Source organism: Prinia subflava, chromosome 1, assembly GCF_021018805.1.
Source record: "Prinia subflava isolate CZ2003 ecotype Zambia chromosome 1, Cam_Psub_1.2, whole genome shotgun sequence".
NCBI classification, from domain to species: Eukaryota; Metazoa; Chordata; class Aves; order Passeriformes; family Cisticolidae; genus Prinia; species Prinia subflava.
The window spans coordinates 92,187,187-92,206,741 of record NC_086247.1 but is presented as its reverse complement, the minus strand read 5'-3'; the positions used below and the strand labels follow the sequence as shown (position 1 = coordinate 92,206,741).

General features: G+C 40.5%; 1 protein-coding gene across 2 annotated transcripts in view; it reads right to left on the bottom strand.

The window, feature by feature from the left end:
* CDKAL1 (CDK5 regulatory subunit associated protein 1 like 1) overlaps nt 1–19,555 on the bottom strand; it is a 388,807-nt gene extending 369,252 nt beyond the window's left edge. The window contains exons 1-4 of one of the 2 annotated variants that reach the window (XM_063403595.1): nt 19,440–19,555; nt 17,686–17,723; nt 15,915–16,081; nt 12,893–13,005 (exon numbers count right to left, since the gene is read on the bottom strand). In XM_063403595.1, coding sequence (XP_063259665.1) covers nt 12,893–13,005; nt 15,915–16,081 — 280 coding nt within the window. In that variant the 5' untranslated portion in view covers nt 17,686–17,723; nt 19,440–19,555. Of the gene's footprint in view, nt 1–9,992; nt 10,143–12,892; nt 13,006–15,914; nt 16,082–17,685; nt 17,724–19,439 lie in introns of those variants that run through there. The other variant, XM_063403604.1, reaches the window with a different exon arrangement.

Below are 19,555 nucleotides of genomic sequence, written 5' to 3'. Positions count from 1 at the left end.
CTAGGATATTTACACAAGCCTAATGTATGCAATGTTCCTGCATTATTAATAATTTCTGTGGGAGATGAATGAAAATTTTACCTCACTTGCTAGGGTTTCCTCTGAACTTTTGAGTCCTTTCAAGCAATGCAAAGCAAGGCCCTGAGCCAGGACATCATTTGTAGTGGGATCAATTAAGTGACTAAACTGAAAATAAAATTCAACAAAACGGCATTTTTAACCTAAATGTTACTTTAAACGGTCCTCGAGAAGGTTTCGGCACCAATTTCGGTGGCAGTGCGGTCACACAGCGCCATCTAGCAGTGACTCACGGTCCGGCAGTTACTGTGGCACCGAGAGTGACACTTCCATAAATAAGTTTGTGAAGTCCTTGCTCATTTGAAGAAATACAAAGGAACCAGGGAAGTGACCCGTACAATTGCCATAAGCAAACCTAAAGGTGAAGCTTTAAAGACTGAATCTATACCAAGCACTGAAATTCTCTTCCCACTGACCAAACTCTGGCCTCATAAAAGGGAGAAGGTGTGAAAAACATCTTTGATAGCTTATTCCTTCTGCAAAAATCTTTCTAAAAAATGATCTGGAAAAGCTAAGCAAGCATTAGTAGAACTCTTACTGTAATGTAGTCCTGTAAGTCCATTCTTATTGTAAGTTTATTGTAAGTCTGGCATCAAACTCTGATCTAATGTTTCTCCGAAGTGTTAGCTTCACTTATTTTAAGTGGCCAAGATTTCTCTGCTTGTCAGGACTAAAACTGTTGAAACATCTCAGATTACATAGGCCAATAAATTCAAGGTTTCTAACATACTGGGTGGGGGGAAGGATCTTTTAAGGCCCCCAACGAATGGCATCAAGATGGATTCTTTACCAGATCAAGTTGCTCAAAATACTTGCAGAAATCTATCACGGCACAAAACACTAAAACAAAGCATTCCAAGTCTAAAGCTCTAGTTTCACAAGCATATACTTTAACTCAGCACAAGGAAGCCTTAGTGGTAAATGAAAGACAAGCCATCTCTTGCCTACTCAGTCCAGGTAATACTCTGCCTTCTTTTTTTCTCATGTCTCAAAGCATATGCAAAGACACAAACATTTGCACTGAATCAAACCAAGGAACTAATATGATTTTACATTAAAATGGCTAAAAAAACCCACCAAAAGGTGTCAGAATATTTTGAAACTACAATGGGGAAAAATAAAAGCAAATAAAAAGTGTGATGAAAATCCTTGGCTCTGCAATCCAGAGTTAGTATTAAGAACAGTTATTAAGAACAAGTGGTGGCCCTAAATGAGCTGTGAAAGCAAATCATTAAAAAAACCCACTGTGAATCTCTATAAATTAGCAGCATTCACTTCAGGCACATTAAAAAAGAAGCAGAGAAGTAGGCCATTCTGACCAGGATAGTAGACAAGCCAGCACCAAGACTTCAACCTCCCCATCTTCAACAATTTCATTACAAAAACTATTTTCTGTAAGTATTTTTCTATGGATGTGCATTTCAGTATTTCTCAACTTATACAAGAAACATTAAGTCAATTATTATAGAGTTATTCTCTATAAGAGTTTGATCAAGGTTTCAGCTATCCTGGGACCCTAATTTGAAGATTTCATAAACTGTATTTTGAGTAAGGCAACAAAAAACCTCCCTCCTCATTTATCAAAATTGTACATGCTAATAAACAAACTAATGTACTTGAAGATTGATGCAAATAAATAAACTGGATAATGTCCAGAGGAATGGAACAAGAAAGGTCAGGGCTCTAGAGAACATGACCTATGAGAGAAACTTTTAGGAATTAGATCTATTTAGCCTAAACACAAGATGCCTATGGAGAAAAGGCATAACTACATTCAAATATGTGAAAGGTTGCTATGCAGAAGAAAAGAATCAGATGTTCTCCATACCCACTGAAGAACATACAGGCAGCTAAAGGCTTAACTGTGCTAAAAGGTATAGGTCACACACTCAGAAACACTCTTCAGCCAGAAAGGTAGTAAATCATCCAAAAGGGGTTATGAATTCTCCATCACTGCATGTTTACAACACCCAGCTAAAACAAAAGCTGCTGAATGACCCAGCCCCGAGAAGGAGAGCTCACCATGCCAGGTACCTTTTGGCCTATGATCTTCAACAGAATGCCCCAGTCTAAGAGGAAGCTCTGTCAGTCATGAACAGAATCTTACAACTGACTACCTGCAGGTGGTGAGGGAAAACAGTTCCACTTAAGATTCCTCTCCCAGTCCTCGTCTGCACCAGTTTACACCCCAGAACTAAACCTCTCGTCCTGCACCTGGGAATCTGCAGGACTGCCTGCAGCAGGTGAGCAGCATCAGACTGAGGTGCTAATAAACTACGTGAATTCCTCCTCAAGCCACTGAAGAGTAGAGGCAAAGTTCCCAGCCCCCTCCATTTCAACGGAATTCTGCCTCAGTGAACAGAGGAACCACTGACAACACTGAAAAGAACTGTAAAAGAACCTGTAAAAGCACTAGCAGTCACCTACAGAAGAAGACACTGTTTTTCTTGCTTTGCTGTGGTTTTTTATTTGGAAAATCATAAACAGACTCAAAGACAATTCTGAACACAAGTTTTCCAACAAGCCATTTTTAACAAAAAGACAGTAAAGAACATTTCATTCCTCTCATAAGTTTCCTGGAGTTTGGGGTTTTATGAAAATCAAGACAACAAAAAAACCCTTTAACAATCAGATTTTTCTCCTGTAACAGAAAATTCTGGTAGTGTAGTGCTTTTCTTATTCTACTCTACTGTTACGAAGAGTATCTGGAACCATCAACAATATATAAAGGTGACTGCCTTACAACTGAACTTGTTAATTTTTTTATTTTCTAATAAGACTTCCAAACCATATTCAATTGATACTCTCCTTCCATCACTATCAATTATAAGACTCAAACTTCTAGTTAAATAACTACTGGGTGCTCAAATTTACCATCATCTGATGTTCTACATCTTTCCAATCACAAAGGAAAATTAACATTTCCAAAGGGAAGTGAATTTTCCAAAGCATGATAAAGACAAGCAGAAAAGTGGCGACCCATGAACAAACAACAGAATCTCAAAAGTCAACTATCACTTGGGGAATCAATTACAAACAAACACAATTCTACCCTTAAAACCTAGCCAACAAAAGCTGAGGGTCCAAAATGCCTAATAAAATCCACAGTCAAGTGTTCTGTCTTCTATTAAATTGCAAGCCAAAAAAATCACTTCTCTATACACCAGTGCCTTGTACAAATCAACAGTAATTCAGTTTTGGCACAATTAACTCAAAGTCTATTTATAGTTATCCAAGACAAAGTTCCTGCTTAACTTCTTGCTGTAAGCAAATTCCAAAACCAGGGATTTGAGACAAGACAAAAGCTAAGGTCTTCTGCTTAAATAGCCTGTTCCTCAGCCCCAGCTTAATCTGCTAACTCCAGCTGGTAGCACAAAAAAGCTACAGGATTCACAGCAGCAGATTCAAGATTGATGGATGTGCATTTCTGTAGGCCCATCACGCCCTGGTTAAGCATGAGTGTTGGAAAGACTGCACCAGCTCAGTCAGCTTAAGGTTCCCACGGGTGCTGTGTGGCCATAATAGCTACCCCACTTCCCCCGAGTGGTTGAAAATAGCACAAAAATAAAAAAAACTGGACAAGACAAGGCCAAAGTTTCCTAGGAACAGCTGAAATAGGTTATGACAATATAAAACATTCTAACATACAGTTTTGTGATGCCCTAAAGTCATTTCTCTGCACATCCTGATATGCAGAGCAGCCTTACCACTTCTGTCAGAGTGAGAGGGCTCTCTATCTATCTAGTATTGCTGAGACCAAATAATTACTCAGTTTCTGTGAAATATAAGCCTGTGCATAACTTGCTTGATTTCAAATTAGGCTTTAGAGTACAGAAATGGCAAAAAAGAGCAGGACTGAATGGCTATTCCATGAACACCACGAGGAGGATACAGGTCACATGGGAGTCTGCTCCAGCTTTGCTTCAGATGGCAGCACAACATCATTTCACTAACACCCTGCTAACTTAAGGATCTCCCGGGGCACAGTTCTACTGCCCCAAGAGGTACAAGGAACAGACAGTCCTTTGTCAACTTGTTTTTCTCCACTATTTCAAATATCATTCACAATAAAAGTTTTTGCAAAACTATACTTAAAATATTTAGATGGGAAAAGTGAGAAAATTATACAATTCAGAGGTTCCTGAAGATAAACTCAGAAAATTATATGCAGTCTAAAGAACGATTTTTTTAAAAAGTGAGCACTTCCACAAACCTTAAACTAAGCACACAAAATTCACAAGCTAAGTATGCAGCTAGGCCTTCCCACAGCCAACTTACAATGTTAATTCACAGCAGGTGGCATTTTCCCTCAAAAAACACATTAAATCACATCCTGTATATTGTTTAGAATTTGCTTGAACAAACAAAAAAGCTAGCTTTGGAAACTTAGGACTAGTGAATACAGTTACCAAATGCTAGCCCTGACAAGCTGTCAGGCACCCAAACAAATACTGATGTCTAACCTGAACATCATCGCCTTTACACTCACAGTTTTATTTCTGCTGTAGTTATGTATTTCAACAAGTAGTGTTTGTTCAGTAGTCATTACAGTTTTTATTGTCCTGGTGAAATACACATGGTAAGACAGTGTACAAAAGATTATTAAAATTAAACAGATTTTTAACCATTCCTCAAAAACAATACATGGATAGTTATAAGCAAACTCCTCAAATAATGTTTCAAAGAGAAGTCCGTATATAAAAGTAACCCAGCCTACCCAGACCAGCAAACATAAAGCAGAGAGTGCTTCCAAATGGCACAGTTCTTCAGAAAGGTGTATTTGGGCAATTACACTTCATGAATCTCGTCTCCTTAACAGAGACTCTCTAGAAGGGAAACTGAGTCCAACACAAAACTTAAATGAAGCTAAAAAGTGGTAACTCTCGAGACAAAACTGAATACAAAACACACAAAACCTCCCTAATTAACAGCAAAGCTGCCAGCCAAACCGGCATGAGATCAGAACGCCAGCAAATAGTTTAAACCGAAGCGGGTTTAGTCAAACGCGTATGAGCGCAGTTCAGAGGTGCCAAATGCTGCAGGCCCCTCCGTTCAGCGGCTCGGAGCCCAGCAGGGCTGGGGACGCCCGGAGCCCTCCCGGCTGCCGGAGCGCGGCGCTCACTGCTTAGGCACTGCTGCTCCCTCTCGGCGCCTCCCGGCACGGCACCGCCGCGCAAGGCCCCTGCCCAGCCCACTGCAGAACCCGCAGCTCTGACCTTTCAGACCTTCTCCAGCTGAAAAATGCCTGAACTATTTCGTGCATTACCTTATCCCAACTGTGTATGTGCGTGACACATATACACATTCTTCTAGAAAGAAACCAGAAAGGCAATGTCCAAACTCGCTCATACAGCCAAGCAGGCCTGGGGAGACACAGAGCTGTATCATATTTAATAAATAAACAAATAAATAAATTGAAGGGCATAAGTGAAAAGCACAGATGAGCTAAGACAGCAGCAGACACACTCCAGGGATGGGGTGCCGAATCAAGGAGAGATAAAAAATTGCTACATGTTTCATTACTTGTTCACACAGCAACAGGACCCGTTTTAACACCTGAGAGCCAGAGAACCACGTACCAGGCTTACAAAAACATAACTAAAGCCAGCCATGAAGAAGAGAAGAAAATGACATGCAGTTTGATAGTCCTTTTCTCTCTCTTTTTTTTTCCCTTGTCTTTCTTTATTTGTTCCCATCAATGAGGAAAAGCACCAAAACCAATTTTTATCTATTATCTGTTTTAGTGCATTTCTACTGTCTCCAGCCAGCCTCCATAATCACACAGCAGTCTCTTCTCCCAGTATGCCCTCAGGCATAACAGAGGGAGAACAACACAGATTATCGTTCTGTATTTGGAGACACAGAACAGTTTGAGTTGTGCTACATTCAAAATTCTTAAAAGCACCAAGCCAGAAAGCAACTCATCCAGGCTTGCCTTGCTCCCCGGAGTAACTTACAGCAATTCACGAACAGAGGCATCCGCATTGCAACTGACAAAAAAGGCATTCCCAAGACGTATTAAAAGCACCTTAATGAAAAGCTGAGACCATGGAAAGTACAGAGAACTCTGTCCTCATTGGCAGCTAAACTTCATCCTTTCCAGCAAATGAAATTGTAGTCAAACTGAAACAAGCACCTGATCATTAACCCTCCACCACTACTCCCCAGTCATCCAGGGTAACAAGCATGTCTTTTTCAAGTGTTCTACAAATGTTCCTGATCAAAATATAGTCGCGCTCCTACCTCTGAGTACATGGTCAAAGAAATCTCCTGAGGTTATAAAAGAATGGTCTGTCCTCTTATTAGCTTTTATAACTCTACCATAAATTTTCCTTAAGCATGAAGAACCATGCGACATGTGAAACTGATGTCTCTGTAGAACACCTTACAAAGCTCCTCATCATCTGGGTGTTTATGCTGGACTCACTTCATCACTGCTATTTATGCTTCACTTGCTAATTGCTTAAGCATCTACTACAGGGACATATTCCACATAGGAGGACGGATGTTACCAGGAGTTGAAATTTACCTTTCATGGTTCAATCCTTTTCAAATTCATTCTTCTGGATTACATGAAATTCAGCATCGCCAGAACTAAACTCCACTGCATAACCACCAGAGCATGCAGCCAATGCTTTGTCACTAGAATTAACCTTGAACATGTCGTGCATGCTTAAATTTACCTATGTGAGCTCTCTACACATGTCCCTGAAGACTGTATGCACACAGAATTTATTAGGTTCTTCAGTGTGCTCCCAACATTCAGTTGCCTGCCCTATGATTGTGAAATAAAAACACTGAAAGAAAAACAACAAAAAAAAATTCATCTACTCACAGATGAATAGACAATTTTAAAGAGGATAAAGAAAGACAGTACACACTTGTCATATCACGTGCTAATGGCAGTGATGCAATTATGAGGAAAAAACAGACTAGCTCTTATCTAGTTCCCCCATAAACAGGGAGCACATTTCCCAGTTTGAGAACTCAGAGTTCTATCCTGTAATGGAGACAACATCCTCAAAGCTGGACTCTCCACTTAACAGAAAGTTGCCCAACAGGAGTAAGAAGTTGATGCTGAGGAAGCCGAGGAAGGAAAAACTCACCGCAAAGAGGTCGCAGATCTTGCACTGTGCTACAAGTCAGAAGTGATAAGTAACAGAAGTCTAGCCACACATGGGTTAGGAAGTTTTACAGGGAACACTGGAGCAGTAATACACAGCTGCCAAAACCACAATTATACGTTAGTTTACAGAACTTAGGGAACATGCAGTGCTGCAGATGACTCACAGCATGATGCTGTATGAACTCTATACTGCAAGAAACCATCCTAACAACATCCAGACTCATTATCCCCCTCACTGGCTTACAGGACACTTCGAGATGCACTAGGAATATCTATTCCTTCTAAAAACCGTGAAATCTTGATCGTCTATAGTTGAGCAACTCCATCTACCACATCCCATAAGCCTCACCTGTCTTCTTCCCTGCTATGTCCCATTTCACGCTCTCTCCTCATCCTCCTACCCACCTCACCATAAAAGCTTCAGATTTTGAAAGGAAGAAAACCTCCACTTCCCAAGTATTCCCATATCAATCGCATGTCAGAGAACACTTTTCAAGCCTGAGCACCAGGAAGAAGCACACAAAACAAACTTATGACAAGCAGCAACTCCAGTCTTCTAATAGCAGGAATCTGCATCGCTGGGACTGTAAGGCAATTATCTCAAGACAACAGGTACAGAAATAAGTTACTTGACTGCCTCATTCAGTATCAACATCCGAAAGCTTTAGCATCCAGATTATGAGTCAGCTTGAATCTGAAAGAGAAAACTGTGGCAGAAGAGGTATGCTGGTAAGGTTATCAAGCAACGCAAAAATCATATAGGGCTGTGACTCAACAAGTTACAGACAATGGGGAAAATTCTTCAGCGAGGATATGGAACACCAGAATGTACATCTCTGATCACTTTTCTCCCTTGCTCAGCTGCTTCAGAGACAGTTTCATGACTACAGTGTTGTAGAGAAAACAGAAACACCTCTTATCAACAGAAAAGTAGTGTGGGGTATTTTGCATTTTTAAGCACACACCATGCATACCCTGTCCCTCAAAAATGGATTGTAAATTGTTTTTTCTAAATTGGAACTGGACTCATAACCACTTGAAAAGTACAAATCCAAACAAATCCTTGAATTCTCTGACTGATAAGGCGCTTAATGATTTGTCTTTTAGCTTAATAAAGAATATTAAAAATACCTCACAATGAGGATGCCTCACCCCAAAAATTACCCAGTAGTCAGTACCATTTTACATGACACTTACGAAGGAACAGATAAACATTGTCAGCAGGGCGGAGAGCAAAAAATGGAAAGACCAACTGCTGATTCTAGGTGACTAAAAGCATACACTGGAAACCAGCAGAGATCTTAGTCAAAATACTTCATCAACCACTGTGTAGGCTGCAGAGAGCCTATTTTAATAATTCAGTAACCTAAAAAAGAGATCTCTACTGTAAAACAATAAAATAAAATCTAGTATTAAAATTTTATTGTGCAGTACAAAAGTACTTTTAAAACAACACTTGAAACAAAGGACTCAATTCGGAAGTGATTTACAACCCATGAATCAATACCTGTACAGTCTTAGTAATTTTCTTTATTTTGCACTTGGATGAATAAAACCCATGCTGCCTTGCTGTGTCTGTATGGGGATGACCAAAGTCTACAAAAGCATGGCTTATGCAACACGAGACAATGCCTTTGAACGCTGAAGTCCATTTTAGATTGTAGCACCCCATCTGCTTTTCAACAGCACACGCTTTCCTTTTACACCTGTCTTCTTTTCAACATGAGGTCTTATGGAGATCATATTTTCCTTCCTTGTCTTCTTCCTTCTTTCTTCTACTCAAATGTGTTGTTTAAACAGATGGAGAGTCTTAATGATACCTCAGTTATATCCACTGGTAAGCAAAACTGACAAGTGTTTAGAAAATTAACAAGCAGAAGAGGCAAAAAACCCCAGAAAATTTCTTTAATAGGATTTCAAAATATTATTTGATATTTGCTTTAGAGAAATACATAAGTTCTCTGCACAGGGAGTTACAGAGCTGTAAGACATGTAACTTGGACTATAAACACTAAGATTCAGTAAGAATTGGCAAGTCTCACTGATACAAGTCCTGCCAACTAAACACAATAATGGAGTGAGCTCTACACAGCAACTTTCCATCCAACACACTTACAGAAGAAATTTCTGAATCAGTGAATAGGATGTCTGAACTAATTTTAGTCTAAAACTGCACAAATAAAGCCAAAGACCTGTAACATAACCCAGTTTCTGAGTGCTACATCAAAATCAAACCCACTGAATTAGCAGAAACAATTCTTGTTTGTAGAATCGCATGCTAGAGGAGGAGTATGTTCTGTGCTAGCATTTATTTCTAAAATCCACAGAAGTGTAGTGTAGATAAACTGTGACTGGTTTTAGCCTCACTGAATGTTTAATAACAGTTTTTGCTTTGTCTTCATAGAAGAAAAAGTTAGTGTTCATTTTTTTGATTTTTTTGATATTTCTGAGTTACTAGCAATGCTTTCCCTGCACCCAGCATGTTTTATAATGGCTGAGGAGAGAATGCTTTGGACCTGAACAGCCCTGAGCCAGAAGCAATCTGTACAAAATAACAAGCATACTTAATGTCTTGATCCATCAAAATGCATTCAAAGCTGGGCTAAAACCCATTAATTCCACATAACTAGAAATATATAGATGTCAACATATGTGAATACAACTATTCACTTCAGAAGTCAAAGTATTCTATGTCTGACTATACAAGTGCAGTTCCATTTTTCAGAGAGAAAGTACAGCTACATGGCAAACAGACTGAACTCCCTTCCCAAACAAAAATCTTGCTCACAATATTTGAAAGCTCCCAGCTCGCCCACTTCCTGTTTTTCACAGCAGGCATTACTCGTCTGTACCATGAGAGTTTCTTCCTCCAGGGCGTATCTCACAGGGAGCACTCCAGCAGGTCTGCAGGCATGTCTAAACTATACAGCAAGTCATGCTGCCAAGAAACCAAAACCAGTTTTAGAACCAGTAAAACCACCATCAGCTACACCACTTTCAGAATATGAACAAGTACCCACGGTACAGCCCTACACTGATAGCAGCTGGTCCACACATTTCAGTGCGGCTCAGGCTCACAAAGGAGCTTTGTGTTCCCACAGGATGGTATGCAAGATTTGTTCAGAATGCTGCCCACCTTCACACTGTAAAAGCAGATACAAAAATAGGTTTAGCTCTTCTGCTGGTTTCCCTTTGCCTATTTTTAAGCTGATGCAGTCCCTGACTTTTAATCACCATTGCTGTTATTGCAGTATCTGAATATTGCTGATTCACACTCTGGTCTCTCCCCAGACAAAGGCAATCTTTGCTGTGAAAAGCACAACCCTCAGTTTTTACCTCTGGATATAGATGCTTCTGGAAGTAACAAAGAGTGCTTGTACAGGAAGAATATTTTTGAAATTCATGAAAAGCAAGGAGGACATTATATCCCTGTTCAGTTTCAGATAAGTCAACTTGAAAGGCAGGTTGTATTGTACAACTTACAGTTAGCAACCAGAGCCTGTCTGATGCTGCTATTCTTCCTTTTATGTTTTTTTCCAATATTGCAATTAGACAGAAGATGCTAGAAACAGTAACTGACTCCTTCATAATGGGAGCAGTAACTGCAAGTAAAGCTCACATCTAATTTTCTAAAGTCAGAATTTTATTCCAGCATCTTTTCAATAAGTCTTATCTCAAAAGCTTAGGAATGTGTAGGAATGTATTACTTAAACACTTTAAGTAATAGCTGTCCAAGACACTGTGACAACAGACAATCTTTCATCTTAGTGAGTATTTCTATCTTTTCCTCAAGATTATAACAGTTTTACATAAAACTAACAAATTCTAGCAACACAGTGATTGATTTACAAAGGAGCTCTTACAAAACTTTTTCTTCTTATTTTTTTGCATACCATACACAATATTAAGTTTAACTTCAAGAAATGTTTGATATTTGGATCATGTTAAGCAACAGTTACTATTACTGAGTAGCTGCTTCACTGCATAGGACAAAAAGATTAAATCCCTATTTGACACTCTATCTGAAGTTCCCAGATGACTTAATATTAAAAAAACCTCAAAAACTCATTCTTAAGAACAGATTGACAAGAATTACTTAATTTCAAAAAGAAGAAACTACATTGCATAATTTCTGCCTATGACCTAGCATTGAGGCTTTTTTGTTTGTTCCATTTAATGTACGTACATACATTAACAAACTAAATCAAGACTTAGACTTAATAATGACTAGAAACTAGAGGTAAATTTCACATACAACTACCAAAATTACTCTGGGACTCTTCTCCCAGCAACTGCAACTTTTAAGAGGTTTTTAGTTCTCACTTTCAGATTCTGGATGTAGACTTATTTCTATGCTAATGTCATGAACCGTTGATTTTCTAAAAAAGTAAGGTGCCAAAAATTTAAGGTAATTCCTTCCTTTACTGCTCTCCCATCTTTCCTACATCTCTCCCAGCAAAATTCCAAGAGCACAGAACAGCCATCTTAACAAGTCAAAAGTAGCTTCTGGAATAATATGTATGACAAACAGCTAAGGTAAAGAGAAATTAAATTTAAGAAAAGCATAATGTGAACATATTTGCAATCCTACATAAACAGCTGCCACAAATAAGGTTTTTTGGACCAGCACTCCACTTGTCTGTGGAAAGAGCACACCTACTCTGGAGCTGTACTACTAATTTAATAATCACCTGGGTTCCCTAAAGTAGTTCAGCACTTGAATAATTCAGTGTCTTATTTCTGTGTAAGAAAGATCAGCGGCAATAAAGGAAAATGAGATGCAACTGTTTAACGGTATCATGACATGTTCAAGAACAGAAACAGCCATTCTGTGAAATCAGGACTGTTTTTAGAAAAACATCAGGACAGACAACTTTGTAGTCTTTCAGTATACAAGTTTAGGTGCAAGACACACCTGAACTTGAATTAATTAATAAAATTTAAGTTTCTGTTTTGACTAGTCAAAAGCTTCACAAAAGTATTCAGATAACACTTGTCTATTGAAACATGGTATTAATCCAACTTTTCAACTTTTTTGTCAGCATATTTTGCATTAAGGAGATGAAATGTGGTCAGCATAACCACAGGTTTGGGGATATTTTTAGGACAGGGGAGGCAGAACAAGATGATGGGCAGATTTTTAAAGGACTTGGAAGGGAAGGAGAAATAGCATTCTCAAATAGCTCTTTGGAACCTACAAAGTACAATCCTCTATCATCCCACCTCCATCCTACTGATCATCTCTCCTGAGACCAAAGATCATTCACCTGGAGTAGACTCTGCTCCAGTGCCAACACACACATCACCAAGTGAAAACACACTGCCCCTCTCCCTCTTCCCCTTAGGTTCCACCAATTACAGTTAAAATACAAGAATTAATATATCTCCCGTCCAGTCTTATGCAAACTTTTCAATTCAGTGAAGCAAGTAAAATGTCCAAAAAAGGCACTGAATGACATCTATCTGATGTCTGCCCTGTCAAGAAAATCTAACCATTCTGAAAGCACTAGTCCTGTAATCATTCTGCTTAATACCAGGGAAACACTTTACCTCCTCACCTTCAGATCAGAAAGGGATCAGAAGGGGATTTTTAAAAGCATAATTAAGACTGAAAACATTTGACAGCTTGGCAGCTCTGAACATTCACCCCAGAAAAACTGATTTTACAGGGTTCACTCTTACTGTTACCTGTAATTTTGTATCCATATGCAGCCAGCTGTCCAGCCATGTATTCACCATCCGAATTATTGTGAGAACATCCCCATGTACGAATCCAGATTTTCTGAACACCAGGAATAATGCTGTCAAGTAAAAACAAATGACAAATGCAAGTTAAATGATGAACAAGCTTCCCCTTTAAGCCCACCACTGAACTGACTGAATGAACTGTAATTCTTCAAACGTAAAATTAGCAACGCAAACAACTTCAAAACAGCTGAGGAAAACCAGTAATGATGTGATTTTAGTGTACTGGGTATTAGGTCTTGCTGGGATAGAGTAACTAAACCCCACATAGGGCTGATTTTGCCTTCGTGACTGCCACAGTGTTAACACACCAGAGTTTCAGCTGTCATTGAACAGTGCCTGCTTGTTTCCCACTGTGCTCCATCCCACCACAAGCAGGCTGCAGATGGACAACAGGTTGGGAGGAACATGAACAGAATAGCTGACCAACAGGATAATTCATTCCAGATGACATCACGTTCAGCAATAAAAGCTGTGGGTTTGGTCTTTCCAAAATACCCATTTTGTTCTGAGACTGGTCGGGTACCAGTCTGCTTGTGGGAGGTGGCGGATGGCTGCTTTTGCATCACTTGGGGTTTTTCCCTGCTCCTTCCTTCACTTTATCTGTCTTCATCTCAACCCACAAGTTTTCTCACTTTTCCTCTTCCAGTTCTCTCCCTTGTGGTAGAGTCAATCCACCACAACTAGCCAGAAAAGAGACAGAAAAGAATTTTAGCATGGAGAAGGTGCAGGAGCTGTAGGGTAACAAGAGATTCAGTACATTGCTGTTATGTTAAAGTAACAACAAAAACCCCAACAAAACACACAAGTCAACACAAAAAAAATTTCCCAAACTTAAACTCCCCAAATTTCTCAAAATTATCATATCATGTAACAAGTAACCTTCAAGTGACAGCACTGAAATTAGGCCACGAGCAAACAAACCACAACCTTTTGATATTACAGCATGCATTGATTGTAGCTCCCTCCACACAAGCCAGCTGTATAAATTAACTTGGTGGCCAAAAGCTGCATGAAGAGCGGAAAGCCCCCATCCCAACCTTTCCAGGCTACAGAAGCAGCATGGCAGACATGCAGTGCGGAGCTAGCACACACAAGGCTCCAGAAACCAACAAAAAGTTCTGTAAGAAGCTCTCATTGAAATTCCTGGGATAACTGCCAATGAGCTAAGGATGCCAGTACAAGAACACCACACATCCTGGAACACAATACTGCGCCCTGCCTACAGCTTTTTTTTTTTCCTTCCCCCTCCTCGCTTCTTTTTTAACAGAATTTCCCCTAGCTAAAAATAGAAATTTGTTGATGGAACATTAATGATCATTAACTGTAAACACAGGGTATTTAGACTTCCTGCTGTCTAAACAACACATGTTCAGTGTGCTTTCTTGGGTACAAAACACTGAAACACAGCCTGCTAGAGAATATATAGTACCTGAACGCTTTGGGGCATGAAGTACTTGTGTGAAATATCTACAGAGCACCACTTCAGCTGTCCATACATTCCTGGCAGACTGGGCCAATGCACTTTTAGGGGCATGTGGATACAGATGCATTGTTATGCTTATAAAGTATCTTTTTAATGCCAGTGAAAACCTGGAAATTTATTTCTCCACAGGAAATTAAATTTCCATACACCATTTTTTTCATCTTTATCATCTAGGAAAATTGTATCCACCTACTTGAAACTAATGTGTGAAAAAATAAAAAAAAAAAAGAAAAAAACCCAGATCTCAGATCTGCAGTAGAAACCATAATCAATAACTGAGTTGACCTATACTCTAATCAATTCCACTGCAGTAGAAAATTGATTCTGTTCTTATAGAAATCAGAAGTAGGAAAAATGCCAAGATGCATTTTGTGCTTACTGCATACTATTTCCACTGAAATAAAACAGCAGGTTCAAAAGAAGTTCCACCATGTCACTTGCAGGACATACACTCGAGAAGGACGGCCTTTGCAAATCCCAGGATGCAGAACACAGGTTGAAAGACTGAAGCAAGGATGATGTATGCCTCATGAAAGGAGACTGGGTCAGGTAATAAACAGTTCAGCACACTGAGCACACACAAGTCCCTGGGCCCTGACAGGATGCATCCACAAGAGAGACAGGGACGTACTGGAGACACTCCAACAAAGGGCCATAAAGATCATGAAGGGACTGGAACATGCCTCAAAACAAAACCAGCTCAGAGTGCAGGGACTTTCTGCCTGAAGAAGAGAAGGCTCAGGGTGATCTCATCAAAGTGGATAAATACCTGAAGGGAAAGTGCAAAGAAGGAAGAGCCAGGATTTTTTTAAGTGGTGCCCAGTGACAGGACCAGAGCCAACAGGCACAAACTGGAACATGGGAGCTTCCCTCTGAGCATCAGGAAACATCTTTTTCTCTCTAAGAATGACCAAGACCTGGCACAGGTTACTCAGGGAGACTGCAGAATCTCCATCTCCTTGAGATAGTCAAAAACTACCTAGTCAAGAGTCCTGCCAACTGGTTCTCTGTGGCAGTGCTCAAGCAGTGGGTTTGGTAAAGATGACCTTCCAACCCCAACCCTTTTGCAACTCTCAGGATTTTGTTCCTATTTCTCATTTCAGATGTCAAAAGGCTACTCCAGAACTGCATTTTGATGAGCTCAGATTGTATTTAGGTAATTAAGATTAAAGAGACAATTTTTCAGAAATCTTTTACACATAAAAGAGTAACAGAAACCATTTTTCCAATCTGATTATTCCATTCATCAGCATCTCAGTGACAACTGACTTCCACGGAAGATCTGTCTAGGAAAAGGAATTTGCTTAGGATTTATTATTTCTTCTCTCTACATCCTCTAAGGACTATGTCACTCATTTTTATCTTGTACACAGATTTTACATGAAGATACAACACAAACTTCTACATTATTTTTGAAAGCTGACAAGCACACAGGAGATACAAGAAAAGCACCAACACAGGGTCGATGTAAGACTTTACCTGTCACTTGGGGGCTCATCATCTGCCTGAACCTTTTTTTGGGAGCTGCGTTTTCGCACTTTGGGAAAAACATTCCTTCTCACAAACTGCCGATCGTGTGGCTTCAGATCCTCTGCCGACACGATGTCCTCGATATCCTCAAGCACTGACTCACAGGCAGCAGGCATCTTCAAGAAGTGTTGGAGAAGATTGGCATTAGGAAAGCATTTGAACACAAAACCAAGGCCTCGTATCTACTGCACATTTCCCATAAAGAAAAGTCAGGTATATCTCTAGGCACATGTGCAATGCATCACACATATCAGGGATACTGAGCACATAAAAACAATCCACTGTCAGAGACATTTCCTGAATGCCCTCTTCCCCCCATACCTCAAACGCGGGGAGGGGGGAAGTCACAAACCATACAGATTCTTAAGGAATTAATTATAAACCATCTGTACCTTGTCACCTCCTAATTCAAAACCCCTTCACCTCCTCTGACACGACACATCCAAGATATAGGTATTTTCAATCATGTCAGGATCATAAAAAAATAGTGAGCTCATGTTATGTGACGGATGTACTTCCACACACATCATGGAAGAAAATGAAAGGTAGAATCCAAGTGACTGCTTCAGAGGCCATTCTGGCTCTCTTATGTGTGTGTGGATACTATTCAGACATGTTTTCACAGTCCTTTTGAAAACAAACCATACTATTCCTAGAATTCCTGATCCCACAGGCCTTTCCTCTGAATTAGTTCATTCACTGGAACAGTAAAATAAAAGTTTCTGTTTTCAGGTACAAACTGTACCTAACTAATAAAAATAAATATACTATAATCTGGCTAGAATAATATGTTAAAAGACTGCTAATATCTAATTATAATTTCCAAAAGAAACTAAATATATATGTATATGTATCTCCCAGCAGATGTGCAAATCCAGATCAGTTTTCAGGAATCAAAAAAAAAGCCATTTGCTAGAAAAGTCTATAAAAAGAGTTACTGTGTTAATTACACACCACACTGTGCTGTAACTCCTACTTAGAATAAAGTCTGAAGCACCATTCGAAACTCAGGTGTTTTACATAAACCAACAGTTTACTAAGGACAACATCCAATGGTATTTCACAGTTTACAGGGAAATTGCAATGCTTTCCTAACTGACAATGAAGAACAAAGAAACAAGGCCTTAATTCCTTTAAAATTAGACTTCAGGAACCGAAGATTTGCTACTGGGATAAAAACCCTTCCAGACGTCGCAAACGAATTATTGAAGAACATGAGAAGTTAAACACCTGTGCATTTTCCCTGCTTGTGTCTTTCAGTCAATCTTGCGAAATATACCCCAAAACAAAACTTCATGTAAGCTGAGCCATCACACATCTTTATTTAACTTAAAAAGGAACAGAATGGTGTCACAAAGAGGATGCATCTGCACTCCTATTAGCTACTTAGGCAATTAGCATTCTCGTAAATTAAAAAAAATCAGGATCTGTACAATTATGCATCAAAATGTGAACAAAAATAAACATTTGTGAAAAGTCTGGTGATAAAGAGTATGAGAGAAAGGTGACACGTCTTACACTAATTTATACCATTGAGAATATGTACAAATACGTAAAGTTATCAAATCAGTATCAGGAAGGGAATGAAAAGTTTTGATGTGTTGTTTTTTCTCTCTTACAGAAAAATATAGAATGTAATGGAGCAGCTGGAAAAACAAACAAGCTTAGCTTATTTCAGTGACCCATGGAAGAAAGAATACAGCCAACCTAAAATTCCTACCTTTTCAAGCAAGGTCAAAATCCTCTTGGACAGTAAACCTGGCGGGTGGGGGGTAAGAAGGAGGAAAAGAAAAAAAAGACATGGCATGAACAAGCAGAACCAGCAGACAGCAAACCATGAATTCATGTTATTGTCCAACAAGCACTCATCCTCCCTTTGCAGAACTGCATTCCTTGCTCAGTTTGACCTCCTGTGGACTGGGTACACACGCTGGTTGGCAAGGTGGAAGAGCTCCTACATTTTCCCTGTCCCTGAGTAGGGGCATTGTTCTTTTTATCCTTCTTCTATGGAGCCTTTTGTTGTTTTTTTTTTTTTTTGTCGAAGTCAGATGTATTTATCTCAGACTACCTCCAGATTCTGTCTTCAATCAGTTTAAATTTTTGAATGAAAGAAGGGAGAAAGGTTAACAGTAAATTTTAGTTCAAGTCATTCACAATTTTTTTTAAAATTAAAACACTGTGAAGTTATTTTAAAACAGATTACTTGATATCTGCACTAGTTCCATATGCATGCATGAGATCTCCTTCAGAAGGAAAAAAAAAGAGATGCATTCCTGCAGCTATTCTGGTAGATTGACTGAAATAATATGCAATAACAAAATTAGAAGTTAGTGTATTCTTCTCATACAGCCAAGCTGCACCTACAGAACTCCACATTTTTCTTCAAAAAATAAAGTTAGTACACAAATAAAAAACTGGAGTTCTTTTAACATCTTGTCACAAACAAAACTTCCCTTGTGCCAGTCCAGTTTGGTCACCCTCCTCAATCTGCTGGCACATCCCAACGGAGCACTTCCACCCAGGTGTTGGAGGACCGCCCTTTTCACCTATTTACCAACAAGTGGCTCCGGTAAAGCCCCGGGATTTTATCCCCGGCCTCACACAGAGCAGAAAAAAACCGCAGCGTTAACACACAGTGAGACTGAGCTTGAAGTATACTTGTATGTGCACATGTGTACATATATATATATATATATATATATACACGTACACACCACAGAACGAAGGAATTGCTAGAGTTGGGAAGGGACCTCCAGAGATCATCCAGCCCTGCCAAGGCAGGGCCCCTGGAGCAGGTTACAAGGAAATGTGTCAACGTGGGGTTTGAATATCTCCAGAGAGAAGACGCCACATCCTCCCTGGGCAGCCTGCTCCAGTGCTCTGCCACCCTCAGTGAGTGAGTTCTTCCTGTCGAAGTGAAACTTCCCGCCTTTAGCTTATGGCCGCTGCTCCTCGCCCTGTCACTGGGCACCCGAGGAGTCTGGCACCTCCGAGATTTTTATACGCATTAATGAAACCCCCTCTCAGTATTCTGTTCTCCAGAGCACACAGAACCAGCTCCCGCAGTCCCTCCTCATACACATAAATACGTAAACATTACACATTTATATAAACACACACACAAATACGGCCCAGGGGCGAGGGGCAGCCGGGCCGCCGCCTGGACCACGCACATCCGAGAGCCCGGCTGGGCCCGGCCTCCCTAGCCGGCTTGCAGCCCGCTGAGGGTACCGCATCCCCGAGCCGCCTCCCGGCCGCCGACCCCTCGGACATTCCCGCCAGGACGCTCGTCTCCTCCTCCCGACGCTACCGCGCAGCGCTGGGAAGGCCCCACAGGGGAAGGGAACATCGCGCGGGCAGGAGAAGGGGAACTCGGCCAGACCGCCAGAGCCAGGCAGGGGAGGGAAAGACGGGACAGGAAAGGAGGGGAGCGGAGGAAAGGGGACCGGGGCCCACCGCGACCCCGACACTCACCCGCGCCTCACCCGGGCTCCGCCATCGCGCCCCGCCCCCAGGCCCCGCGCGCGCAGCGGCGCCACGACGGCGGCCGGCGGAGGCCACAACAGCGCGGAGGGCGCAGGGCCGTCCGT